Consider the following 23,554-nt stretch of genomic DNA (forward strand, 5'->3'; position numbering starts at 1 on the left):
GCTATTGCTAATTTGCCCCAAGCACTCCTATTGAAAATGAGTTTGACTGTAAACGAAAATACGGTAAATCTTAAAAGTGCTTCTTTCGTCGTAATTATGCTTTTAGATGAAGGTTTGACTCATATACCTTCACAAATTAAGCCTAGGTTGCATTTTGACGAGAGTTTCACTTTAATAAAGGGTCTCTAGTGCATAATTTCACTCTGTCTGGGTTATATCACTTATGTATAGTTGGGCAGATAGGTGACCAGCTACTGGATACCAGTGAGAGTGAATCAGGATAAAACTTGACTTGTGACAAAAATATGACTTCAGCTCCTTGACAAACTTTACAGGGCATACTTTGGAGAACATACAAGTATTAATGAGTGTATTAGATATGCCACACACAAAGAACTGGTAATGCAGTTATATATTTATTTGCATTCACATTGACACAGCACAAACACTCTTGGAAATGTCTGGTCGCTATCATCAATATTTCAAAAGAACATCATCTTCAGCACGGGGGAATGAATAAATAATTGATTAGCCGTCCAGTGGGATTCAATAACTGTGTTATTTGCATGCATGATGTTATGATTTGCTTGGTATACCACTGTGTGAATGTGAGTTTGGTGAGCATGTCTCTCCTGGACCACCTATAAATCACAGCACAGCATCACCTTTAAGTGGCCAGCACTGTGTTTCTCACTCTCTGTACAATAATGTCTCATCTCTGCATCAGCAGAATAAAACAAGGCGATTACTCAGGTAGCTGAAAGATAATGCAATTGGGTGAAGACAATAGACCCTGAGCTGCAAACAGAGGCATATCAAAGCTGACATGGCTGTCAAATTAGGCAGGGAGAAAGACAGAGTTTGTGCTTTGGTATATATACTAGTTAATTTGTGTGTAAGTGTACTGATGTGTGTGAGACAGAGAGAGAGAGAGAGAGAGAGCAGGCAGATGCAGCAGCCTGCTGCAGATAACACAACTGAGCGTCAATTGGAAACCGAGGTTGCTCTTGTCTTCAACCACACGAACACAAACCTATTAGGGCCTCTGTCATTTGGCCTAGTTTCTGCGCCATGATTTCCCTCCATGCCTTTCCCTCTGTTTGATTTCTTCTCTACTCAGCTGCAGGTTTCAAATCTAATCAAATACTTTTAATATGTTTTAATTGGTCTCTCAGTTAAACTTACCAGATTTCACACTGTGCTGGCTGGAGGTTGTAACAGATGTCTGTAAAGGATCAGAATATTTTATTACTTGATATTTTCATTCACAGCTCTCAATTCAATGACCTGTTTCATATCAGCTGTCAGTAATATTTATAACCTCACATCCATCAACTGAAGTTCATGAGAAGATCCAGTAGTAAATGGCATAATATGTCAGTTTGGTTTCTGTGATACATTACTCAGTGTCTTGTAGTTGATCCTTATGTGTCTTGGAGGGCTCTTTGATTTAGATTTTTTTTCTTTTGATTTAGTCCACTTATCTTGTTGAAAGCTATTAAGGTTCTCAGTACTGTACTGACTGCAGTGTACAGCTAGGTTTAAGAAATGCAACAACCATCACACTAATGGTTTAGAACTAGCATGGAAATGACAAATAAGAAAAACAAAACAAAAAAAACCCCAACATCCTGAATAGATGCACTACAAACACAAACAAAATGAAACACTTAACACACAACTCAGACATGATGGGTAATGAGGGCCTTTACTATAACACTGTATATTTAATACAGAGCCAAACACCAATGTTCAGGTTATCCTTATTCAAACTAACAAAAAGTTTATGACCTTGATTTTTTTATGTAAAATTGTTAATGTAATAAGGTGGAAAATGTACAGAGATGAGGGTTCAGTCAACCATAAAATCATAATACAATTCTTTCATTATTTAGTGCAACTTTGAGATAAGCTAGCTGCTGTGTTTCCTGAAAATTTAAACAGTGCCCTCTGTTTTCTGATGTCGATCATCTTGGGGGAAAAATAAAACAACATGAGCTGATTTAAAATTCCATCAGTGACTGAAAGTTTGGGAGTTTGCACAAAAGGCTTTGATGGCTTTCCCAGCAAAATGCTGTTGTTTATCCCTTTGTTAGAGCTGCATAGATGCCGCTTGCACTCTAGTAAGATGTATGCTAGCCACAAAAACATTTCCTGATATGTAGTGGAATCTTATATTCCCACTCTGAATACAATAAATTCAATATGACTGAACGACTGAAAAAGTGAAATATGTTCAGTTCAACATTTTCTCAAATTACAGGCAACCACTGTTCTGTTCACCGTCTGTTCATTTTCTGTTTTGGCTCTGTACAACACATGGCACAGTTGGTAGCATTGGCTGTAAGCCTTACCATAAACACCTTTTGCACTGTACACCTAAACTGCACCCAGCACAGCTGTTCATTTCCGCTGTAAACATTTACATATCCCTAGTTTGAAACCCAGAATTCCAGTATCACATGGCCAGATGTCCATTCTGGCTCCAACAGTGGTATGTCTTGCCACTCTCACACATGGTCACACATGGTCCTTTGCTTCTCTACCTGTGAGTCAGAGTAAATAACAGAATGAGTGAAGGTGCCAGGGTGCTGAAGCGTACCACTGAGCAAAAAAAAAAAAAAAAAAAAAAAAAAATAAACAGAGAAAGGGAGCAGCTTCTGCCAAAGCTCTCAGCACACAGCAAAGCCTTGACAGATGCTAATGTATCTGCTGAGGGCTGAATTATGGAGACAAACACTTATAGGTCTAGCGAGAGAAAGAGGTGGTGACTATTGGATTAGATTTGAGGGGGATAAGGAGTGAGAGATGCCAGGAGGGAAATGGCGAGCACATGAAAGAGAAGGGTGAGAAAAAATGGAGACAAGAACAGAAAAAAACTATTGAAAGGGTCACATAACAGATTCATTTCAAGAGGGTGGATTTACTCAAGTAGTCTACCATATAGAATGAATGTGCAGTGGAAGAGTTGAAGGAGGCATGGACTGATGAAGAAATCTTTTGTTCCACGTTACACTTTATCACCATACAAATTGCCCCTGGCATATTATGACTTGTACACAACAGTTGCCAAAACATGGAATTTAAAATGTTTGCACATACAGTACGTAGTAGGTTAAAAGTTTAGGATGCAGTTGATAATGAATCACCATCCTCTTAGTCATCACAAAGCCTGGCAGCAGAAGTTATCTGCTTGCAGCTCTGCTTGCAACTCATGGACGAAAAAGAAAAGCATGGCATTAGAAAATTAACCATTATTTCCAATTTCACAATTCTTATTTTCTGTGTCTTCTTGTCGGATTCTATCATTGCTCTTTTTCTGTATAATGAAAGTTAATGTGACACTGGCCACTGGCACATATGTTGTTGTTTCTCAAAAACCCAAATGGATTACCAGTAAAATCCTTGTCTTCAGCTAGTTTTACTCTTGTCTTTCTCTTCCAGCTTTCCCTTAACCTTTCCTCAGGGCTGAATTGCAACCATGTGATATTGTAATGTTGAATTATCGGGAAAATAATGGATGACCCCAGGTCAAAACAAGTTAAGTTTGTCTGGAGAAAGTTAAATTCCAAATCACTTAACAGTACTTTTGATTCAAGACATTTTGCTATCTGCCTGAAAAGATAGACAAGACAGCTGTGTGCTACGTTTCTTTCAATGATTGGGAAGAGCAGCTGTTTAACGATGTTCCTTTTCGAAAATTGAGTAAAATCCTGTAGGCTGGGCATTTTCAGTTGCTTAACTAGGAAAATGGACATGCTTGTTGTCACTGAAATAGACTATGACAGTTTCTGCTGCGTTTCCTTCGACACACTGCTCCACTCACTGAAAAGCTCTAGTCTCTATAGTGCAGTACCCTTCAGTGTTGATAGGTCATTACTTGTTAAATGTACCCAATCTGTGCAATGGGGCCCTATAATATATCTAAGTATAATTACCAGTTACCAGTTACTTTTTTCACAGCAACATCAAAGTTACAATTGTGACAAGAAAACTCAGATTTTTCTGAAGGTTTACTTAATAATAATAATAATAATAATAATAATAATAATAATAATAATAATAATAATAATAATAATAATAATAATAATAATAGTGAAGAGTAATCATAATAATGAATAATGAAAGATCCTAAAAACAAAGCAAATGTAAATGCCTAACATCAGCCCAAGATTGTTGTTCAACGTGAATAGCCCTCACATCACCAACTCTATGATCATAGTCATAAACATTTTTTCAGATTTATTTTCTTTATTCTTCTATGAGATTAAGCAGTGTCTAGAGCCTACTCTCCCTCTCTCTCTCGCTCTCTCATACACACGCACACACACACGCACACACACACGCACACACACACGTACACACACACACACATTTGTGAGTGCACCATAGCTGAAATGCACTCTCAGACACATGAACAGTGAAAAGGTCACGTCACACATATTTTCCATCTAAATTCTTGTATAAACCCGCATCTAACGCGCGCGCACACACACACACACACACACACACACACACACACACACACACACACACACACACACACACACACACACACACACACACACACACACACACACACTCTAAACTCAACCTTTCCATCTCTGCCAGTCTTGGTGTGGAACACAACGCTCTGTCACACTAACACGCATGGACGTGGTTGTGGTGAAAGGAACCCCTGCAGCTGTGTGTCTGTCTGAGCTGTGCTGAAGTGGTGAAAGTCGACTGAGAAATGTTTTCTGAGAGATACGCTGACTTCTGTAGGTGGTGGAATGGTAATAAGGGCCACGGCTTGTGTCTCTCAGTTTTGTCAGCATGGTACAGAGGGATGAGTATGGCCTTCATGTTCACATATATGGTGTGTGTGCTCAAAATCAAAAGAGGGGTCATCACTCGTAAATGTCACCATTCAGCTCAGCAGATAGACACTGCATTGTTCATGTGTAATTCAATCTATAATTCTATAATGCTATCAGATGAAGAAAGCAATTGTTTTTCAATTTTGTTAGAAATTATGGTTTTGAAACAGCCGTAGCTATCAGGCCATTTCATCACACTTTCATCAAGAAACAAACACGCACACAGACACACACACATACACACAGACTCACTTGTACACAGATTAGCCTTTCATGCCGCATATGTGTATATGCAGTTTGGTCTCTATTCAAATATTGTTTTTTATTTGTTTGTTTCAAATGCTTTGTGTGTGGGGCAGGGGGGAATTGATGCCAGTTTTTCATCCTCTGTCATCATCGTAAGATAAACTGTGATAACTCAAAGTGACAGAGTGGGAAACAGTGAGAATTAGAGAGGGATAGAAAATAAAAACATAAGAGAAAGAATAAGCGGCGATATCGCAGATGGAGGGGGAGTGCATTTTCTTTAAGAGAGAGAAAGATCTTGTCCACTTTGAATGTGACATCTTCAAAACAATGAGTGCAAATCAAACGAAGCCGCAGCTTTCAGAGGCTCAGTCTGCGAAAGGAGGGGGAAGAAGATGAAGATTGAACTGAGGCTCAACTGTGGAGACACAAAGCACTAGATTACAGCCATACACAGAGTCTTTCTTCATCCTGTCCTCGATCACTTTGAAACAGAGAAACACTCAAAAGAGAAGTGACAGAAACTGTCAGCTTTAATAGGCATTGTAGCTGCTGTCTCTCATTCTTTGTGTCTTTTAATATCCTCTCATCTATTCCATCTGCCTTCATGAAATCCAATTTGCCTCGACATTGCTGGATGAATGGTGAGAAAATGTCAAAACCAGAGGAACAATAAATATTTCAAAAGCTAAATCAAGATTGAGCAAAGTGTTTCCTTTCACCTTAGGCAGCTGGTTCTATTTCTCTTCTGTTTTTTTTTTTTTAATTTATATTCTGTTCTATTCTGTTTGGTTCTGTTCTATCACAGGGAGGTTACTGGGGAAACACTATGGGTGATACTTTCGGTGCATGTTGGAACTAACGTAAACATAGTAAGTGATGCACCAGCTGGACTTTGAAGGCTCTAGAAAACTTAGCTAAGCGGGCTAAGCAATAATAATAGTGTTACCAGTAATGACACAATATAGCCCCCAAACTAGATAGTAATGAATGAATGATGCGTCGTTCCAGTTGCTCTAAGACAGAGGATTAGCGTACTGGTACCCTGCAATGTTTTTCTTGGTAACAGGACACTAATCCCAGTTCTACTCCAGTTTTGTTCTATAGTATTCTATTCTGTACCGTTTTAGTATTTTTGTTCTACTGTTATCTGTTGTTCTAATCCATCTTTTTCTGTTCTGCATGTTCTGTTCCTCCCATCCTATTGTATTCTATTCCATCCTGTTCCACTCCATCCTCTTCCATTCCTGTTCCATCCCATTCTGTTCTATTCTGTAGTGTAGAAAATAGCGTCCTGATCACCCCACTGCATGTGGTCTTACATCTTATTAAGTTGTCTTTTTCATCATTGCCATTCATTGTGTTTACTTTATTGCCAGCGTGATATTTCACTTCCTTCATGCTTCATTTGCTGCATTTTCATTTGCCAAAAACCTACTCCCACCGTACACTTCCATTCCCATTGTGCAGCTTTAAAATGAAAACCCATCCCACTCTTCTCTCTGCACTCAGTCCTGCCATTCTTTAGCTAATGAACAGTGGAGCTTCTGCGCCATAATAATTAAACTGCATGTAATTTGTAGCAATTGAATGTGGGTGTGGAAATGGGTAGCGGCGATGTACTGGAGATTGAAGTGGTAGTGGAGCATTAAGCAGCAGCTACAGCCTGTCTGTCTGTTTGCATGTCTGTCTGGCCACTGAGGAATGAGAGTGGTTGTTTACTGGTGATTGTGTTGTTTCCTTTACCGCAGACAAGAGGGATGCTGAAGTGGACGGGGGAGGATGAAGAATTAGGTGAAGGAGTAAGAATAGGGCATGAAGAGGATGACAAGAGGAAAGTACAAGGGCAAGGAAGAGGATGGAGGAGGCTTAGTAGAGGGTGAGGATGAAGTGGAGGGAGAGGGAGAGTGTGGAGGTGTACAGGTAAACATGTACATCTGTGGATTGATATATGTGTGTGTGCCAGCTGGAGGTTATTATGCATCCATTCCGTCAGTAATGCACAGCCTCTAATTCCCTCCTTAACATGAGGAGCCGAGACAGACTGTGGTGATGATGTTATCTCGAGACAAATTCTGGAGCTGACGGTGAATAATGGGAAACAACAGGCAAGACACCATGACAGCACCCATGGTGATTTTACTAAGGTTTGCGGCTGCATATTCTGAGTCACAGCTGGAAGTCATGTGTTCAGTTAGACTCACTGGGATAGAATATCTCAAACAGAGTTATGAAGCACTGGTGCAACGTCTCCGTAATGCATTATGCGCCATCATCAATTAAAGTCTCGAATCTCTGATTTCCACTCCAGATACAGTTTTCTGTTTAGAGTTTTTCTGTTTAAGTAGCTGTGTGTGTGTGTGTGTGTGTGTGTGTGTGTGTGTGTGTGTGTGTGTGTGTGTGTGTGTGTGTGTGTGTGTGTGTGTGTTTGTGTGTGTGCTCTCGTGACAAAATGACATCGGTCTCCAGTTAATTTAGCTGTGTCAACTGCTATCCAGCAGGCCCTTCTGTCAGCATTCATCAGACCACAAATGGTTTTCTTCTCATGAATATGCAAACACATCCCTCCAGCCAATCGAAACACTATCCTGTTCTGGCACACGTTATAACTCTTGCACGCAGATGCATGATGTTCGTGCGCACTTGCGTGTAAGTCACTCATTGTATTGTGTGCAGCTGCTTAAGGAGACGACTGTATAGAAACACTTACGTACTCATTCCACACGCACACACACAAATGATTGGCGGGCTCACCGCAGGAAGGATTATAGTTCAGAGCTTTCTCACAAACCCACCACATATCAAATGATTGAGAGTTCGCTTCAAGACAGTTTGATTTTCAAAGACAGAGCTCGATCGCGCTTGATATGTGGAGACGGGGAAACGCTTTCAAAGTGCCATAACTCCGCTGCAGGTGAAAACTCATTCCTCACTTCTTTCAGCTGAGTTTTTCCACATCGGATTTCATCATTTTCAAAATGCTATTTTTATGGGATCATGCCATTTATAGTTCGAAGCTGTCAGTACTAATTGTTTGGCACCCTTTGCTTCGCTAATCCAAATCTAAACACCTCTGTAATACGCTGAATCACAGCACACTCATGCTGTCAGGTTAAAGTGGATATTTTCCCTTCATAATTTGTGCTGCTCACATATACCCCTGCTGTAGAGTGTCCTCTCTATGACCTCTGTCCTTTTTTACAAAGATAAACAAACACACATAGTCACACGGGCTGCCAGAACACCTCAGGGCACAATCACACTATTTTAATGGAAGGGCCCCACTGCTTTCAACTCTTTTTTTCTTTTCTTTTTTGATCTGCCAGTATGGTGGAATCTATTATCTATTCAACCCTGCAAACACTACTGTACATGCCTGAGTCATAGACATACTTGCATGCAGTACAATCCCATGCCAGTGCTGCCTCTCCAAGTGTGACTGCTGAGATTTGAGAAGTCATTTTTTGATGAGACAGTTGACACAGACAAATACTGTCCCCAGCCTTTGGTGAAATATGAATTTTTGAAGTTAGTGACATAAAACGGATTTGGTGCAGGGAAGTCATGGCTATTTTGTAATGTGTGACCCCTTCTGTCATTTCCATTACCGTAACGTCAAGCAGAAGGACATGCTGTGGCTTTTTCACAGACTCGCACATAGACGGCCACATACACTGATTTTTAGTACCGCTACATCTGGTTTAATTTCCAGTCACCAATGTTAATTGTTCCCACTGTCAAAACTCTGCTGCTCAGACGTTGAAATTGGTTGGGGGAAAACCGCCAACTCTCGGTGTACCTGCACACACACACACACACACACACACACACACACACATACACACACACACACACACACAGTACATTACAGAAAGTCTCATAGTTTTCAGTGGTCCATTTAGATAGACTAACAAGGATTCTGTTCACGCTTTAAGCATTTCAGTCCTCAGGAGGAATATGATGTGCCGTGACACTAAATATTCAGTCCAATATGGTGGCTAAAGCAGGGCTCTGTGTACGTGTGCATGTGTGTGTATGTGTGTGCGCTGATTTATTCTACCCTATGCTAGTGGGGGAAGCCAAACACAGCATGAAATAGCATGCCAGGAGCTTGGCCCTGTTAGCACGCTGCTTTTACTCTCATTGAATCTTAAGTGTGTATTTATCTTACACAAACACAAACAGGTAGTCACTCAGACGGTACAGCAGCTCTGTGCTGGATTCATGACTGAAGGCCCAAAAACAACTTTTGTTTGATCTCTTGAGATAAGTTCTGCCTTCATGCACAGTAAACAACTTGCAGCGCTAGGCTAATTTAAGTACATATTTGGTTATTTGGTGCCAATTTAGAAGTCTTCACTCTTCAAACTTTTTTTTTTTTTCATTATTATTATCCACATTAGGATTTTCTTGAGATCAAAGCTGCCATTACTGCATGTTAGGAACTGCAGGGCAGTGACACATAAATCAACTTTTACATAATAAATACACACCCTGAATAAGATAAGAAATTTAAACATTAATTATTTCATTAACAAATAACTGGCCCACACTGCATTATACAACTCAAATCCTCAAAAAGTTGGAGAGCTGTGTTAAACATGTATGAAAACAGAATGCAATCATTTGTACACAGACTGTTTTCATTGAGTTTGCTAATCACTTCCTACTTTTGTTATGATCATTAAAAAATTGACAGACTGATTACCTTCTCTAATATTTTGTAAAAGAAAAGGCTTTTCTTCGTCACAAATATATATGACTTTCGATAAACACAGAATTATCCTATTACAGACAATGAGCATATCCCTAAGAGAAAAATAGTGTACTGTAGCCTATATAAAAATACATTTTCAATATAATAATCAGTGCAGCTTGCATTTCAACACATTATGGACCTATCAGCTCTCATGCTAAAACATGGCTACTTACCTACCCGCATTCATCAAAGTGCCCAAAACTTCTGTTTTAGTTTCACTGTAGAGCGGCGGTATGGCTGTGTCATTGAAGTAATGCTGAGATGGTATTTTGTATCTTGGCTCTAGAGTGAACACCATCATCTGAAAACCGACGTTCTCCACAACTGAATACAGTCTTAAATCCAATGCAATAAAACTTGCAATGGATCTCCCAACTCTGGGTGGTATTTTGTAAGGTGGTTTCTCAAATTAGTTGTGTTGCCGAAGTATTTAAGTTGAGTTCCACGCACCTCACAAACTGTGTAGGTCTTGTCAGTTCTCCCCTCGACTTCATGGAACTCAAAATGCTGCCATACAGTAGCTTTCAAAGAAGTCGGTGCTGGTCTTATAGGCTTGGTGCTAGCCATTGCAGCCAACAACTCGCACATGTGTGTTCGGTGTGCATGCGTGTACAGCAGAGAATCAGCAGGCACTTTCTGTAGCACTCTGCAGCAGGCGAACTGAATGTTGCTGCAGGTGAACTGAATGTTTCAGTGGGCGAACTTTTTTTTAGTTTTAAAATTCCTATTATTAAGGTATCTGCATCGTGACATAATCATTCTAGAGAGAACCACGATGCAGCAAAGAATCAAACATTTTTCCCACACCTAGATATTGGTGCTGATATAGAAAAAGCGATATCGACGATTCCTAGTCTCTGTACTGTTTTCGGTTAGAACAGAGTGAGGATCACATTCTGTTCTACGCATCCTTTACACATTGTCCCACCAATGTTTTTGGCACTGGATTTTAATTGGCCCAACTCACAAATTAAGTCAACTCACTAAAACATTTCCATTGCCTGATGCCTTTGGCTAGATCGTTGGCTCAAACATGCCAAATTTTGTATTTTATTCCTTGAGGCAACCATTACTATTAGAAGTTGTAATAGTAATGGTTACAACTCAGATGTTAATAAACCTGAATGAACTTCAATGCACTTTTAAATCAAAATTAAACCATCTGAGACTCAGTGAGTAGCCTGGCTATTTCTATAAAGCTACTAATGTCACCAGGTCAGATAGAATTAAAACGTTACGTGGTAAAGTGCTGATGGTGAATCTAGGGGCTTCAGCATGAGAAAAAAAAAAAAGCTGATCTGTACAACACTTAAAATAAAGTTTAAAGAAATAAAGTTTACTTTGTTTTATACCATAATCCTGTTACAGTTATTAAACTGATATTTCCATAACTAGACACATTACCTAATTGCCAGATGTCCTGCAAACAGCTGTGTTTAAATGAGTAAAATAGTATTAAAAATACCTTGCTGGTATTTTTCATCTTGCGAACCAAATGCATGCACTGGTAACATTGTCAAAAATAGCAAAATATAGCTATACATACTTACTCTGAATATTTTAAACAGCTTCAAGAGAGGTCAACAGAATCAACAACAAATGACAGTTCCTTGTAGCTGCTGGAAACATCAGTGTGTCATAGTGCAAGGGAAATAACCCCCTTGCCGACAAGTAATGGAATATTTATCATGCATGTTTATGATGGCATTTGCAATGGTAATTTTCCAAATGTACTTTGAAATGTGTGTTCATAGAGGCTGAAATAGATTTTACTGGGTTGAACAGAAGGTAAACATGGGGACAGCACCATCAGCTCATAATCAGGAAGGCTTCTCTAACATATGGAAAATATTGTCAGTGCTGTGGATATTAACAGTAATGGGAGGCAGATGTCAAAAACCTGTTTTCAATCTTAGAACTCTTACATGGATGGCTGTGACATCTGGCTTTTTCTCCTTTATATTGAAGACTGGTCAGTTTCAGTTACTTGGTCTGTTGCAGGATCAGAGGTGTCAGTTTTGTTCTCTGCTATAAGTGGACTTTTTCTTATTAGACCCATATTCTTAGACTTCCTTGCTCCACAGATTGAAATATCAATTATGGCTGCAGTCCAGAAACTTTCTAATTCCACTTTGGCCCTTTTTATTTCACTCCATTTACATTTGGCTCTTTCGTGTTTAGTCAGGTCAATGTGATTAGCAAGTAAATGACTTTTCTGTCCCCTTGAAGCTGAATCATATTTTTTTTTCTGATATCAAAGCTGTTATTGTATTGAAATTTGCAGTCAGAATAATAAATCGCCCAAACAATAGGATAAGTCCTGCAACACTGAGAGGCCAGTGAGAGCTCCGGTGGTAAGTGGTGGTAATTCCCATAAAATCTGTTAAACATGCTCTTCTTTACATTTGGGGTATTTCTGCAATGGGTTTTCTGTGTGTGAGTGAGTGTGCATATGTGCATGTGTTTCTAACAGTGTTTCTTCTTTTTGACTCGACTGCCCTTTGAGCTCGAGCAGGTCAAACAGTCTTTGTCTCTGCAGTTCCATTCATCTTCTTTCATGTTCTGTCCATTACCTACAATATCCGTAGTCGCAGTGTCCTTCACTCGCAAATAATCAATTATGCCGGTGAGATCTAAATTAGGTTTTATTTAATTAGGGAAGACAACGGCAGTCATTTCCTATGTTATGGTATAATTTGCGTAAGCCATTTGAATATTGGCACTTGTCCTTTAAATTGTTTTTTGGTGACTACAGTCAAGCACCTTAAAAAGGTTTCTGTCATTGAGCTTCACAATGAAATCATAAAAAGGGTCAGCTTTTCAAAGGCAGACCTCATTTATTACAGCTGGTCATTAGCCATAAATGGGAGTGCAGCTGCGGTGGCAAAATTTTGACACATAGATTGGTCAAGAAACAAAGACCAGTGGAGAACAGTTAACCCCCTGTCCCAAAATCACATTTGATACATTAGACTGTATGAAAGATCTATTTGTGACCTTTTTGGAACTCATACATTAATAATTGTAATATCACTATAATAAATATAATAATATAATAAATCAGTATTTTCTCAGCATGGACATTCCTTCACTATGCTTGACCCTTAACATAGATGTGATCCATTATCAGCCAATCACAAAGATGTCATCAGAGTGACCCACCGGCGCACTCTGACACAGCAATTCATCACAGGCAAAGGACATGACACTGTCAGTCTAAGACGAACACATCTGTCACTGAGGCAATAAGTCACTGAACTTAGGATTCCTTCAGCTGTTGCTAGAAATCGAGGCAGACAATGACCTTGCACTGGAGCTGTTAGGCACTGGAGCCCATTGGCTGTAATTGCCTGTCAAGCAGCAGACATGAGGTGTGACAGAGTGGTCGGACAGTGTAATCCAGGTGTTTGCGGTGTCGATGTGGGCCGATGTGGGTCCTCTGATGATAGGTTAGACGAAAACATTTACAGCTTTGTGTCCCCTATATCCCAAGCATTATCTTATGGACTATTTGCTGCATTACATTATGTTTGATTACAGAAGATAATAGAACTGGATGGACTCCCCACAGGTTCTCTTTACTTCACATTATAATATGTGACAGTCTTTGGATTGTTTTGATGTATTATCAGAGTTACACTAGCATTTTACTTTAAAATGCATACAGAGTGTACATACTTGTATCAGCTTTCAATTACCAAAACATATATTATGTATTTTGACTCTGAATTGGAAGTCTTTAAGAATGTCAGATTTAGTTTGAATACCTTATCCAGGGATTAGTTTACCGCAGTCCGTGGGAGTTAGATAGTCAGTTAGCTGTGAGATGAAGACAGGCTTCACACCTCTAACTTCTTAGTGAGGTAACCAGCTCCTTTTACCTCTTTGACATTATCAAGTTCCTTGTTCTTTCCTTCCAACTTTTAGCGTCTTAAAGTGTGTAGATAAAGTTGGTGATGTAACGATCAAGCATGTTAGCAGTGTGTTTTCCTTACATTTTCGTGTGCCCATATCCAATATAAAGTAGTCTTTGATTGTTTTTACAGAACCCAGTGGCTTGTAGGAATATGAAGGATGATGTAGCAGAAGATCTGTTGTACTAGCGCTTTGGATGCCAAGCACCTCTTACTACATCTGTTTAGTGCCTTTATCCAGTATGTGTGTTAAAAAAAGTGGGGGACAAAGGGTAAACTGCACCATTTACAATATATTGAATAGATTAGTTCTGCAAAGACACAAAATGAAAAGCTTTCCATCTGTGTCTCTACCTTTCACTCACTTTCCTCATTTCAGAGCCATTATGAGTTGAATTCAGACACTCTGACACTGGCAGGGGTGCTATAATTATTCTAATGAAGTCTTATATACCTTTAAACAAGTCACAGAGTATTTTTCTAAGTATCTCCCTCATTGGCTCTGGAGCTGCAGCTGTGTGTGCAAGCTTATGTGTTAAGATGAACCTTTCAACTCTGATGACCAGTGATTAATCTCTCACACAACACACAACTACATGTGCAGCCCCTCCTTGACATCGATGGATAGCCAGGTCTGCTATAATAGGTGAAAGAAATAAATTGGCCATCACACATACACAGACGGGGAAACAGAGCCCTGGCATAATTAGTTCCTGGCTTTTCATAACTCATAGTCTTTGTGGACGTCTCCTTCTCATATCAAAGGGTATCAAAGGATATAAAATAAGCCCATATTCAGACACCAGACTCCAGAGTGTCTGGGTATCTGGCCTTGACAAAAGCCAGTTTATGACAAGAGATCAGAATAAGGCACTGGACGATGTGCACTGCTGTTGGCAGAGGAAATGAGAGATCAAGCTTAAGATATGCAGGTTAAAGACTGAGATAATCAATCTGTTGGCTTTTTAGACTTGAAGAATGAAAATTAACACACAGGCACAAGTGAGGAGGAGCTGCTCTAATGAGGTTAAACTGGTATCATGGTAGGGGTGGTCTTTCTTGTAAGGAAAATGGTCATTTTTAGAAATCAGGGACTCTGAGCAGAGTGGATGATTAATGCAGCTGCAGAAAATAACAATTAATGGCTTTAAGTCAACTCAAAGCAAAAACAAGGGAATTAATGAAAAAAGTAAAAGTTTGACAAACAAAATAAAAAAAAATGTCTTTAATAACAATTGATTTATATTAAGCCCAACCGAAATTTAACAGTTTTTTTTTTTTTTTCTCAGACAGCACGCATCTGCTCTGTAAATCACTTTCCCCTTTGAAGAGAAAAATCCCTCGGTTTAGCATTAATTAGATATTGTATTTTTGCCATCCCATCGCAATATAAGTTGTGATAAGTGGAAAAGATCATTTTTGCAGTTTTCATTTTCACTGAAAACAGAGTCATGATAATGTGATGTTGGTTGGGGTTCGTACCCAGCAAACATGTTTTTCTTCCATCGAGAGAACAAGATTTGTAATCCAGGGCATCTGCCCACCACTACAGTACTTGTAATGCTCGTTAGTCACACATTTGACCATGATCAAACACTAGCAAAGGAAGAAAGGGACTCGCTCCTTCATTTCCCCAAACACCTTTTTCTTCCAAAGAATTATTACAAAATATTAACAACACATAAACAGAAAATGTTTACATTGTATTTTGATTAGAAAAAGAAGTAACTAATTGTGATGTCAGTTGATAACCAACTTTTTGTACACATTATGGGGACAATAACATTGAAAGGCTTTATAAAGCCTCAGTTTGTATAACTGTCATGTTTTATTAAGAACAAGGACGCAGGTTAATTTCTGTTTAAAAAAACATGCCTTGTGCAATCATTGTTTTTTAATTACATGAATTAGGGGACGTTCCTTGTTGGCTGCCTCAAATATTAATTAATGATGACGGCTGGAAAACTGATTTAATCAGTGAGGTAACATCAGCAAACTGCTCTACAAACACAAAAGATCAAACTGTTATGACTCACTTTTCTTTGGATACAGATACCTCACTACTGTTTTATGGCATGTTTGGATTTCCTTCTTAAATTTTCATTGATGTCTTCCTTTACTTCCATTTGGATTATTGGCCATGACAAAATAAAAAAAATTAAGAAAATAAATAAAAATAAAAAAAAAAGATTGTGTAGATACATTCATACATCTCTCCATTAATAATCAAATGCTCTTTAAAGATGTTTAAATTCCATCTTTTTAGTCATAAAACACTTGTTTGGTACAAATGAGTAGAGACTTTGCTTTTGATCGGCATTGCCATGAAGTGCATATAGGCCGTTTTCCAAAACAAGAATCCAGCCAAAATCAACGACAGTATTTTGAGCCAGAGGAGCTGTAGGATTTGTGATTAATGTGCATGATGTTCAACAAGTTGGTAATTTACTTCCCACCTTCAGATTTTTATTCTCCTTCTGTGTGTCTCTCCATTCAGTGCTGGGAGGCGTGGAGTCACGTGGTGTGCTGAGGAAGATCAGTGACATGCTTGAGGTTATTCTGAAGAGGATGGACAGTCTGTCCAAACTCGACAACACCTCCACCACCGACGCGCGGCGCCTGGATGAGCTCAGCTCTGCAATCAACAGGTATGCTCAGTTTTTCCTTCATTTAACACTTCGATTGCAAGTCATTACTAACTGCTTTAATCATTAAAACTCATATTAAATCAATCATAATTCCCACCAAAATGAGATGAAATAATTTATTTCAAATGTAAGGGTCATCCAAGTTTGATACCTCTACTTTTGATGCCTCTCTTCCAGATTGGGGTTTTCTATCTGATTGTACTGAATGTATCTCAGGAATGCCCAGAGGAAATTTCTTGAGATTTGGCTCACACATTGACTTGGATTTGAGGTTGAACTGATTATAATTTGGTAATCAGTCAACAGTCAAGATCACTATGACCTCACAAAACACATTTTTGTCATAACTCAAGATAGATGGGACAAGTGATGAGTGGATTACGTGTTAATTGTCAACTTCACTCTGATATCATAACTTTTTGCAAAAACACTTTTTCAGAAAATAGACACTAATCTTGGGTTCCCACCTAAAAAAACTGTATTGATCTTCTGTGCTACTGGTTTGAAAATGTATGTGAAGCATCAACATTTTACAATTTGTAACTTATTATTGTTTTGTTGGCCAAGCATGTAAACTAGTGATCGACAGATACACTGACCAGACGATATTATCGTCCGATTTCTGCGTGTATCGGCATCGGCCAATGCAGGCTGCTGCATTCGTCAATCCGGCATTATTTGCAGACAGGCGTCCACAGGCAACACGGTGTTGCTGGAGACACTGCAGTGCAGAATGTATATGAGTGTACACAGAGTTTACTAAAAAGAGAGTTTTTGGACAACTCACATTAGCAGATGTTTCCTCCGCTCGCCGCCGTCCTGCCCGTGAGAAGTGTCAGTCTCCAAATGCAACACAACATGGAGGAGAGTTAAGGTGGACCGCTCCAACTCTGTGTACTCAAACAATGTTCTCAATGCTCACGTTCATGTGTAGAGACCCTGGTGATATTACAAGCAAAGTTTCATGCTGTGTCGAGCCTTCTTAGTATTTTAGAAATAGCCATTTTGATGCTATCGCTAATTTGCCCTGATCACTCCCACTGAAAATGAGTTTGACCCAAAATAAAATACAGTAAATCTTAGAAGTGCCTCTTTTGTTGTAATTATGCTTTTACATGAAGGTTGGACTCATATACATTCACAAAACATGCCTAGGTTGTTTCACTTTAAACTAATACAGCCATATATTACATGCCTTATTCTTCTTCCTGTGAAAACACCAAATCATATTAAGCTATAGTTAAAAAAATCACGTAAATTGAAATTACAATATAAACGGTTGCCAACATAGAGATAATGCACTTTTGTCCGGTCTTTCATGGTGCAGCACCAGGAGTGCTTTGGCTGGCTCAGGTGTGTAAAAACAGAGAGCAGCTGGTAGAGCTTTGTACAATTTCCCTTTATAAAAGAGAGACATGAAATATTATAATGACACCTTCAAATTTAAGAGGTATTCCTCATTGTCATTCAAACCGTACATCACATCTTTGTCTCCACTGTAGTCATGACTTCTATCTGCTCTCCTCTTTACTCCTCACCTTATTGGATTTTACTGTCATCTTCACTCTTCATTTTTGCTTGTGGAAATTGCCGCCTATTACCTCAAAATCACTGCTGCAAACAGACGAGGCTTGTATGACCTTGCCGCTGCTGCCTTTATCAAACCGCTCCTCTCTTTGCCCCGTTAGTATCAAAACATCCAATTTGTCTTTTCTATCTAACGTTCTCTTCATTCTGACTGCTTTCATTTTCAAACGGCCTGACTAAAGTCGGTGCAGCGGGAGTGATGTGATACACACTGACAGAAATCCCCTCACTTCCTCAAACCTTGTTAAATGATCCCAGATAAGCACTCAGGTTCAAATGTGCACAGAGGCACTAGAGCAGAAGGATGGAGCGATTAATACGGTCTGGCGTCGGTGTTAACTGCAATCAATGTCTAGTAATGGGCTGTTTAATGTGGGGGAAGTCATTCTAGTCTTAGGCCATGACTGGGAGGAAGTGTCCTGCTAAGGGTGTAACTGCCTATTGTCAGGGACTCTTAGATGGTACATGCATATGTTACAGTAACAGAAATCAATTTCTAATTATTGCCTTGAAGGGGGTAGTTGGGGATGGATAGAGGGTTATGGTCAGGGTGTAATAAGGGTCAAGCACAACAGCTGAAATCAATGTTGTGTGACTTTCTTGTTTAAAATATGAGTAATGAAGAGTTTTCAGCCTGCCACTTGGAGAACAAACAGATAGTATATTCCAGTGTCTCTTTAAATTAGTTTAAAATGTAGTAACCAATTACTTCATTTTTCTATAATGGAAATGACTAGAATGACACTCACTGGAGTGCCGACATCCAACAAGACTCAGCAATCCCCTTTGATTCAATCAAGTCTATTGTGATATCAAACTTTATAGCCCTGTATCACTCTGAATTTAAACCACCCTTAACTGCTTAATCATCTTTTCATCAGACATTGGTGCTGCATTAAATTGTTCACTCTCAAATATACCAGCCATATGAAGATACCAGATGATTACTTGAGAAATTAACAAATATGTCTAAAAATGCTGCCAAACATAAAGTTAAAGAAAGGGAACTGGATCTGTCATATATCCATTTACACCAAAGGTTGAAGGGCTCTATTCTAGGCTCAGACCCATCCTCCATCCAAGTTTAATGAAAAAGTATGCAATAGTTTTTGTGCAATCCTTCTGACAAACTGATCAACAAACCAACCAACAAAGGAACATGGGTGACAACCTATCCTCCTTGGGGGAGGTAATCATTTCAGCACAAGGAACATAAAATAGTTTTTTCTTTAAGGGGGCTCTATGTAACAGTTTGTTTCATTGTCTACTTATCAATCACTTTTTAATGGCCATATGTGTACAGATTGTAAGGTGATGTTAAAAAAAGAGATCCTCCTCATCTCTCTGTGTCATATACAAGCCTGTGGACAATTGATTGAGTCAATAAATGCTGCTGGAGTGTGGATTTATTTGTGAAGGATTTGGGTCAGATTTTCTGATGGAGGTGACTTAATGCAAGTTCTCCAGTGTTTTTTTCTCAGTGTGTGTCTTTGCTCTGCTAAAAGAACACAACAGTACCTAATATTAGCCAAGAAATGGAGTCTGACCATAAACTAGCTGCTGACATCCTGCACAGCAGAGAAGCTCCACAGAGCATCTTAAAAGATTTAACATTTTTTGCATTAAAATGTCTTAAAACAACTAGACCGTTATTGTAGATTTTGTTGAGTTGTGCACTTATCCCCAAATACCAAAAAATGTTAAAACCGAAAGAAATCAGTCATTTTATTAAAGATAATGGTGCGTTTTATAAGGTTGCCTACTTTTATAACTTCCAGGAGAGTGAGGAACGCAGTCAGCAAAGGAGTCTAAACCTGATGTGAATACGAATTTAAAACAATACCTCATCCATTAACATTTACATTTAACAACCATTAACTGATTTTCATTGGCTATCATGGATGTTTAACAAAGAAGACAATAACTCCCGTAATCCCACGCTAATTACGTATTTGAGAGACCCCTCACTTCAGAAAATGTATACTGTGAGTTTTAACTGAGCATGAATCATTATCGCCCAAAAATACCAGCACATGTCATGCCAAGTTCACAATGTCGGAGTGGATGACAGAGATGGGGAGGATCCCCATGACGATGTTCATGCCTTTGACTTATTCAGAATGGTAATTGACAGGGTTTGCATTAGCCCTCTCTTTTAATTTTCACATCAATTGAATAGCGCTGCATGTTTTATAAGCAGAGTTGGTCTTGGGGGCGTAAAATACAGTGTGCATGATCAAACTTGTGTTATATTAAGGGTTAGTTGTGGTGCTGGAATGGCACAGGGGGATAAAAAGCACTTAGCCACTGCTGCATAACCCCAGCAGCAGTGCCTTCAGCTTGGCTAGGTGCCCCATTACCATTACATTGAAGCTATTACCCACATTTGTAGCAGAGATTACAATGCTTTAGTTACTCTAAAGGCAAGGTCTAATTTCAAGTTGTTCACATTTATTTGTTCACCCTCTCTGTGCACCCCTAATGACAATAATGATTTCTGGTTTAATCATTTCTGAGAGGGATTTTTTTACATTCAAAATAATTTTACATCTTCTGGGAAATAATACATTTACATAAGCTGTAGCTGTGAAGAAAACTCTAAATAAGCCAGTCTAACAGAATATGCAATTACACTGACAAAATTGGCCATAATATACTGCTTAAAGCCTCGGCCCACTACTGGTTTGCTTCGTTTACACTCTGATTCTCTGGAACGAAGTAGATCTAAGCTTCGAAAGAAGGAACTAAAAATGTGAGACTTATAAACATGAGTTGCATTTCAATGCTTCTCTAAAATGATGTTTTTACAAATTGAACCAAGCCATGACATGTTTTGATGGCTTATAAAGAGTAAACATCCGACTCCCCACAGAGACCAAACATCACTGAGAGAGTGAAAGAAAACTTCCTCCGAGCTCAGAGAAAGGCGCCCAAACTTGTGCGACAACAACTTCACCTTTCTTTGTTTAATTCTTAAATGGATTCTACCTCAACATTATTTTCTTTTACAGCAGCGTTCTGTGAACAATACAAAATCAAAATCAGAAGACACTGTGAAAAAAAAAAGAAAAAGAAAAGAAAAATCAATTTTATTACAGTACTGTGTTATTTGGTCTGAACTCAATGGATCCTTGGACCGTAGCAGCGATTATAGCCAGAGTGAACGTTTTGATTCAGGAAGAAGAATGAAAAGAGTATTGACGAAAGAAACTGTGGTGGGCACTTACAAACACACACAGACACGCACTTATTGTCTTGATGAGTTTCCATTAATGGCTCCCTGCTGAAGGAGGAGAATAAAATGTATTTAATGAGTCTCTTGTGTGTGTTTAAATGTGTCGTGCATGTGTGTGTGTGTATGTGAAGTGGTTCATTTGAGGTAATACTTGTTAAAGCTAGTCTGGGCGTGAGACCAGGGCACAGACCTCTGGCTAAGGACATAGCCTGCAGGATTAATGACCACACACATGCGCACACACACACACACACACACATGCACACACACAACACACACACACAGATGCACGGCACACACACACTAAAGGGATGACCTAAGTCTCTCTTTAGTCCAATAATTTTCATTCCATCATTCGTTTTCTGCTCTGTTCCTGCCGCCATCTCTTCATCTCTTATTAACCTTTATTCTATCTTCCTTTCCTTTCTTGGCCTCTGTCCCTTTTAACTAACATTTCTTACTGAGCTCTCTTTTCGTCTCTCACACATGTGAGTGAGTGTGTGAAAAACGTGGTCGTGTATGAGTGACGTGGCGGAGTGTAATTTTTGCCAACAGGCATAGGAGCAAATGGGATGAGAGAGCTTTATAAAAACACATCCTAAATCCAGGCAAGTCAGGCACGCATTCACAGAAAGACACACGCACACGCACACACACACACACACACACACACACACACACAGACAGGGTGGGAGTCTCATCTTCGTGTGAGCTTCATTGGTGCTGACACACTCCCGTGTAGCAGGGAATGGGACTTGATGTCTGAGGCTCCAGCCTGTGATTCGCCCACAGGGCAGCCACTCGTTAGAGCAGAAAACGGAGGGAGAATAACGCGGGAGGTAGAGAGGGACAGCGACAACAAAGAGCCTGAGAAAATGAGGGAGGGAGATGAACGAGGGGGATAGGACGCGCAGTTGATTCACTTCGTTTCACTGTGCAGCGGATGAGAGGGGAGATTGGTAAGTCTCCCCCCAGGCGTACGCTTGCTGAATATCACTGCCCTGGCTTGGCTTTACCTATTTCTCCCCCCTTAAGCACCCATCTAAGCTCCGTCAGTAACAACCTTTATCCCAGGAGGCTTTCTTTTCCACAGCACTCAAGTCAATGTCATACTGCAGCTCTGCTGGAAGTAGCCAGCAAAGGGGACACTTCGATTCTTCTTGCACTTGATTTGTCTTAATTTCAGTTGCTCTGTGCATAGATCAGCAGGAAAAATAAACAATGCTGTTCAAACCTAATTCTCTGTGCCACTGTATGAGGGATGCACTGATAGTTTGGTCAAACATCGGTATCGACCCTTAGAGCCTTGTTGATTACTGTTGGCCTATCGGGGAATATGATGAAATTCACCGGTAGCTGTGGCAAATGTTTATCTGATTTGTGTGTTGGGACATTTATGAGCTATTGCCTCATAAGTTTGGCTATAGGCCATGTAAGTAAATGCTGAATCTCATAATTGAGTAGGTAAAAGGCTTTCGAAGCGGTTACCTTTCAAAAAAGAATCTTTTTCATGTTCAAGAAGTTGACATTAAAGGTTGTTTTATAAATATATTTAAGTGGGTTTGTACTCTTCCAAAGACAGTGTTGCTACAAAAACAATAAAACTCCTGTTTCAGCATCATTGTCCAAATCGTTATTTGTTTTGTTGTTATTTGATACTTTAACACCACGACTAGGAGGTCAGAATAAGTAAGGATGCACCCTGAAACATCAGCCATCAAACAAACCAACAAGCTGACATTCTCACACCATGTCATGTATTTCCTGCTCTCGACAGCTACTGTTGATGAGATACTGCCAGAGCTGTCCTCTTCCCTTAAGAAGATGAGCTTATTAGACAGCGAGGGAGGGAGAAAATTGAGGAGAACACGACAACACATTGTATACTTAGAAAAATCTCCCTCCAGATGTAATTGATTTTCTCTCTCTGTTTCTTCTTTACACAGTGTTCCACTTCTGCTTGGCATCTGTCAGTGGATTTCCTTCTGTTGTTTCTTCTCCCCCTATACTCTCCTCCCGTTTTGTCTTCACTTTGCGCTTCCTTATTTCTGTTTTGTTTCGCTCATTTGTAAAAGAGCCAACTGTCTACATTCATCAAAAGGAAGGAAGTTTCATTGCAAGGAGCGCACAACAGTGGGCCATCAAATATGCATATCCCTGTATTCTTTGATCATAATTATCATCTAATGTTTTAGTCAAGCTGTTTTGTTGGCTTCCACACGAAGGGGCCCAGGATCTCTTCATTTTGTCATTTCTCTCTCTTAACATTAAGGTCCCCCTGTTTCTCTGGGTGTGTTTGCTGTACA

At 39.5% G+C, this 23,554-nt stretch overlaps 2 protein-coding genes across 8 annotated transcripts in view; one reads left to right on the forward strand and one right to left on the reverse strand.

Annotated features, from left to right (window-relative positions):
* The window catches only part of LOC119026695, a 1,024,654-nt gene that overhangs the window by 566,110 nt on the left and 434,990 nt on the right, over nt 1-23,554 (reverse strand). The window lies entirely within an intron of this gene.
* The window catches only part of LOC119026502 (alpha-1,6-mannosylglycoprotein 6-beta-N-acetylglucosaminyltransferase B-like), a 120,302-nt gene that overhangs the window by 25,916 nt on the left and 70,832 nt on the right, over nt 1-23,554 (forward strand). For 5 of the 6 annotated variants that reach the window (XM_037110959.1, XM_037110951.1, XM_037110966.1 and 2 more), the window contains exon 3: nt 16,276-16,426. In XM_037110959.1, coding sequence (XP_036966854.1) covers nt 16,276-16,426 — 151 coding nt within the window. Of the gene's footprint in view, nt 1-6,856; nt 6,985-16,275; nt 16,427-23,554 lie in introns of all 6 variants that reach the window. The other variant, XM_037110994.1, reaches the window with a different exon arrangement.

This window comes from Acanthopagrus latus, chromosome 1 (genome assembly GCF_904848185.1).
Source record: "Acanthopagrus latus isolate v.2019 chromosome 1, fAcaLat1.1, whole genome shotgun sequence".
NCBI lineage: Eukaryota > Metazoa > Chordata > Actinopteri > Spariformes > Sparidae > Acanthopagrus > Acanthopagrus latus.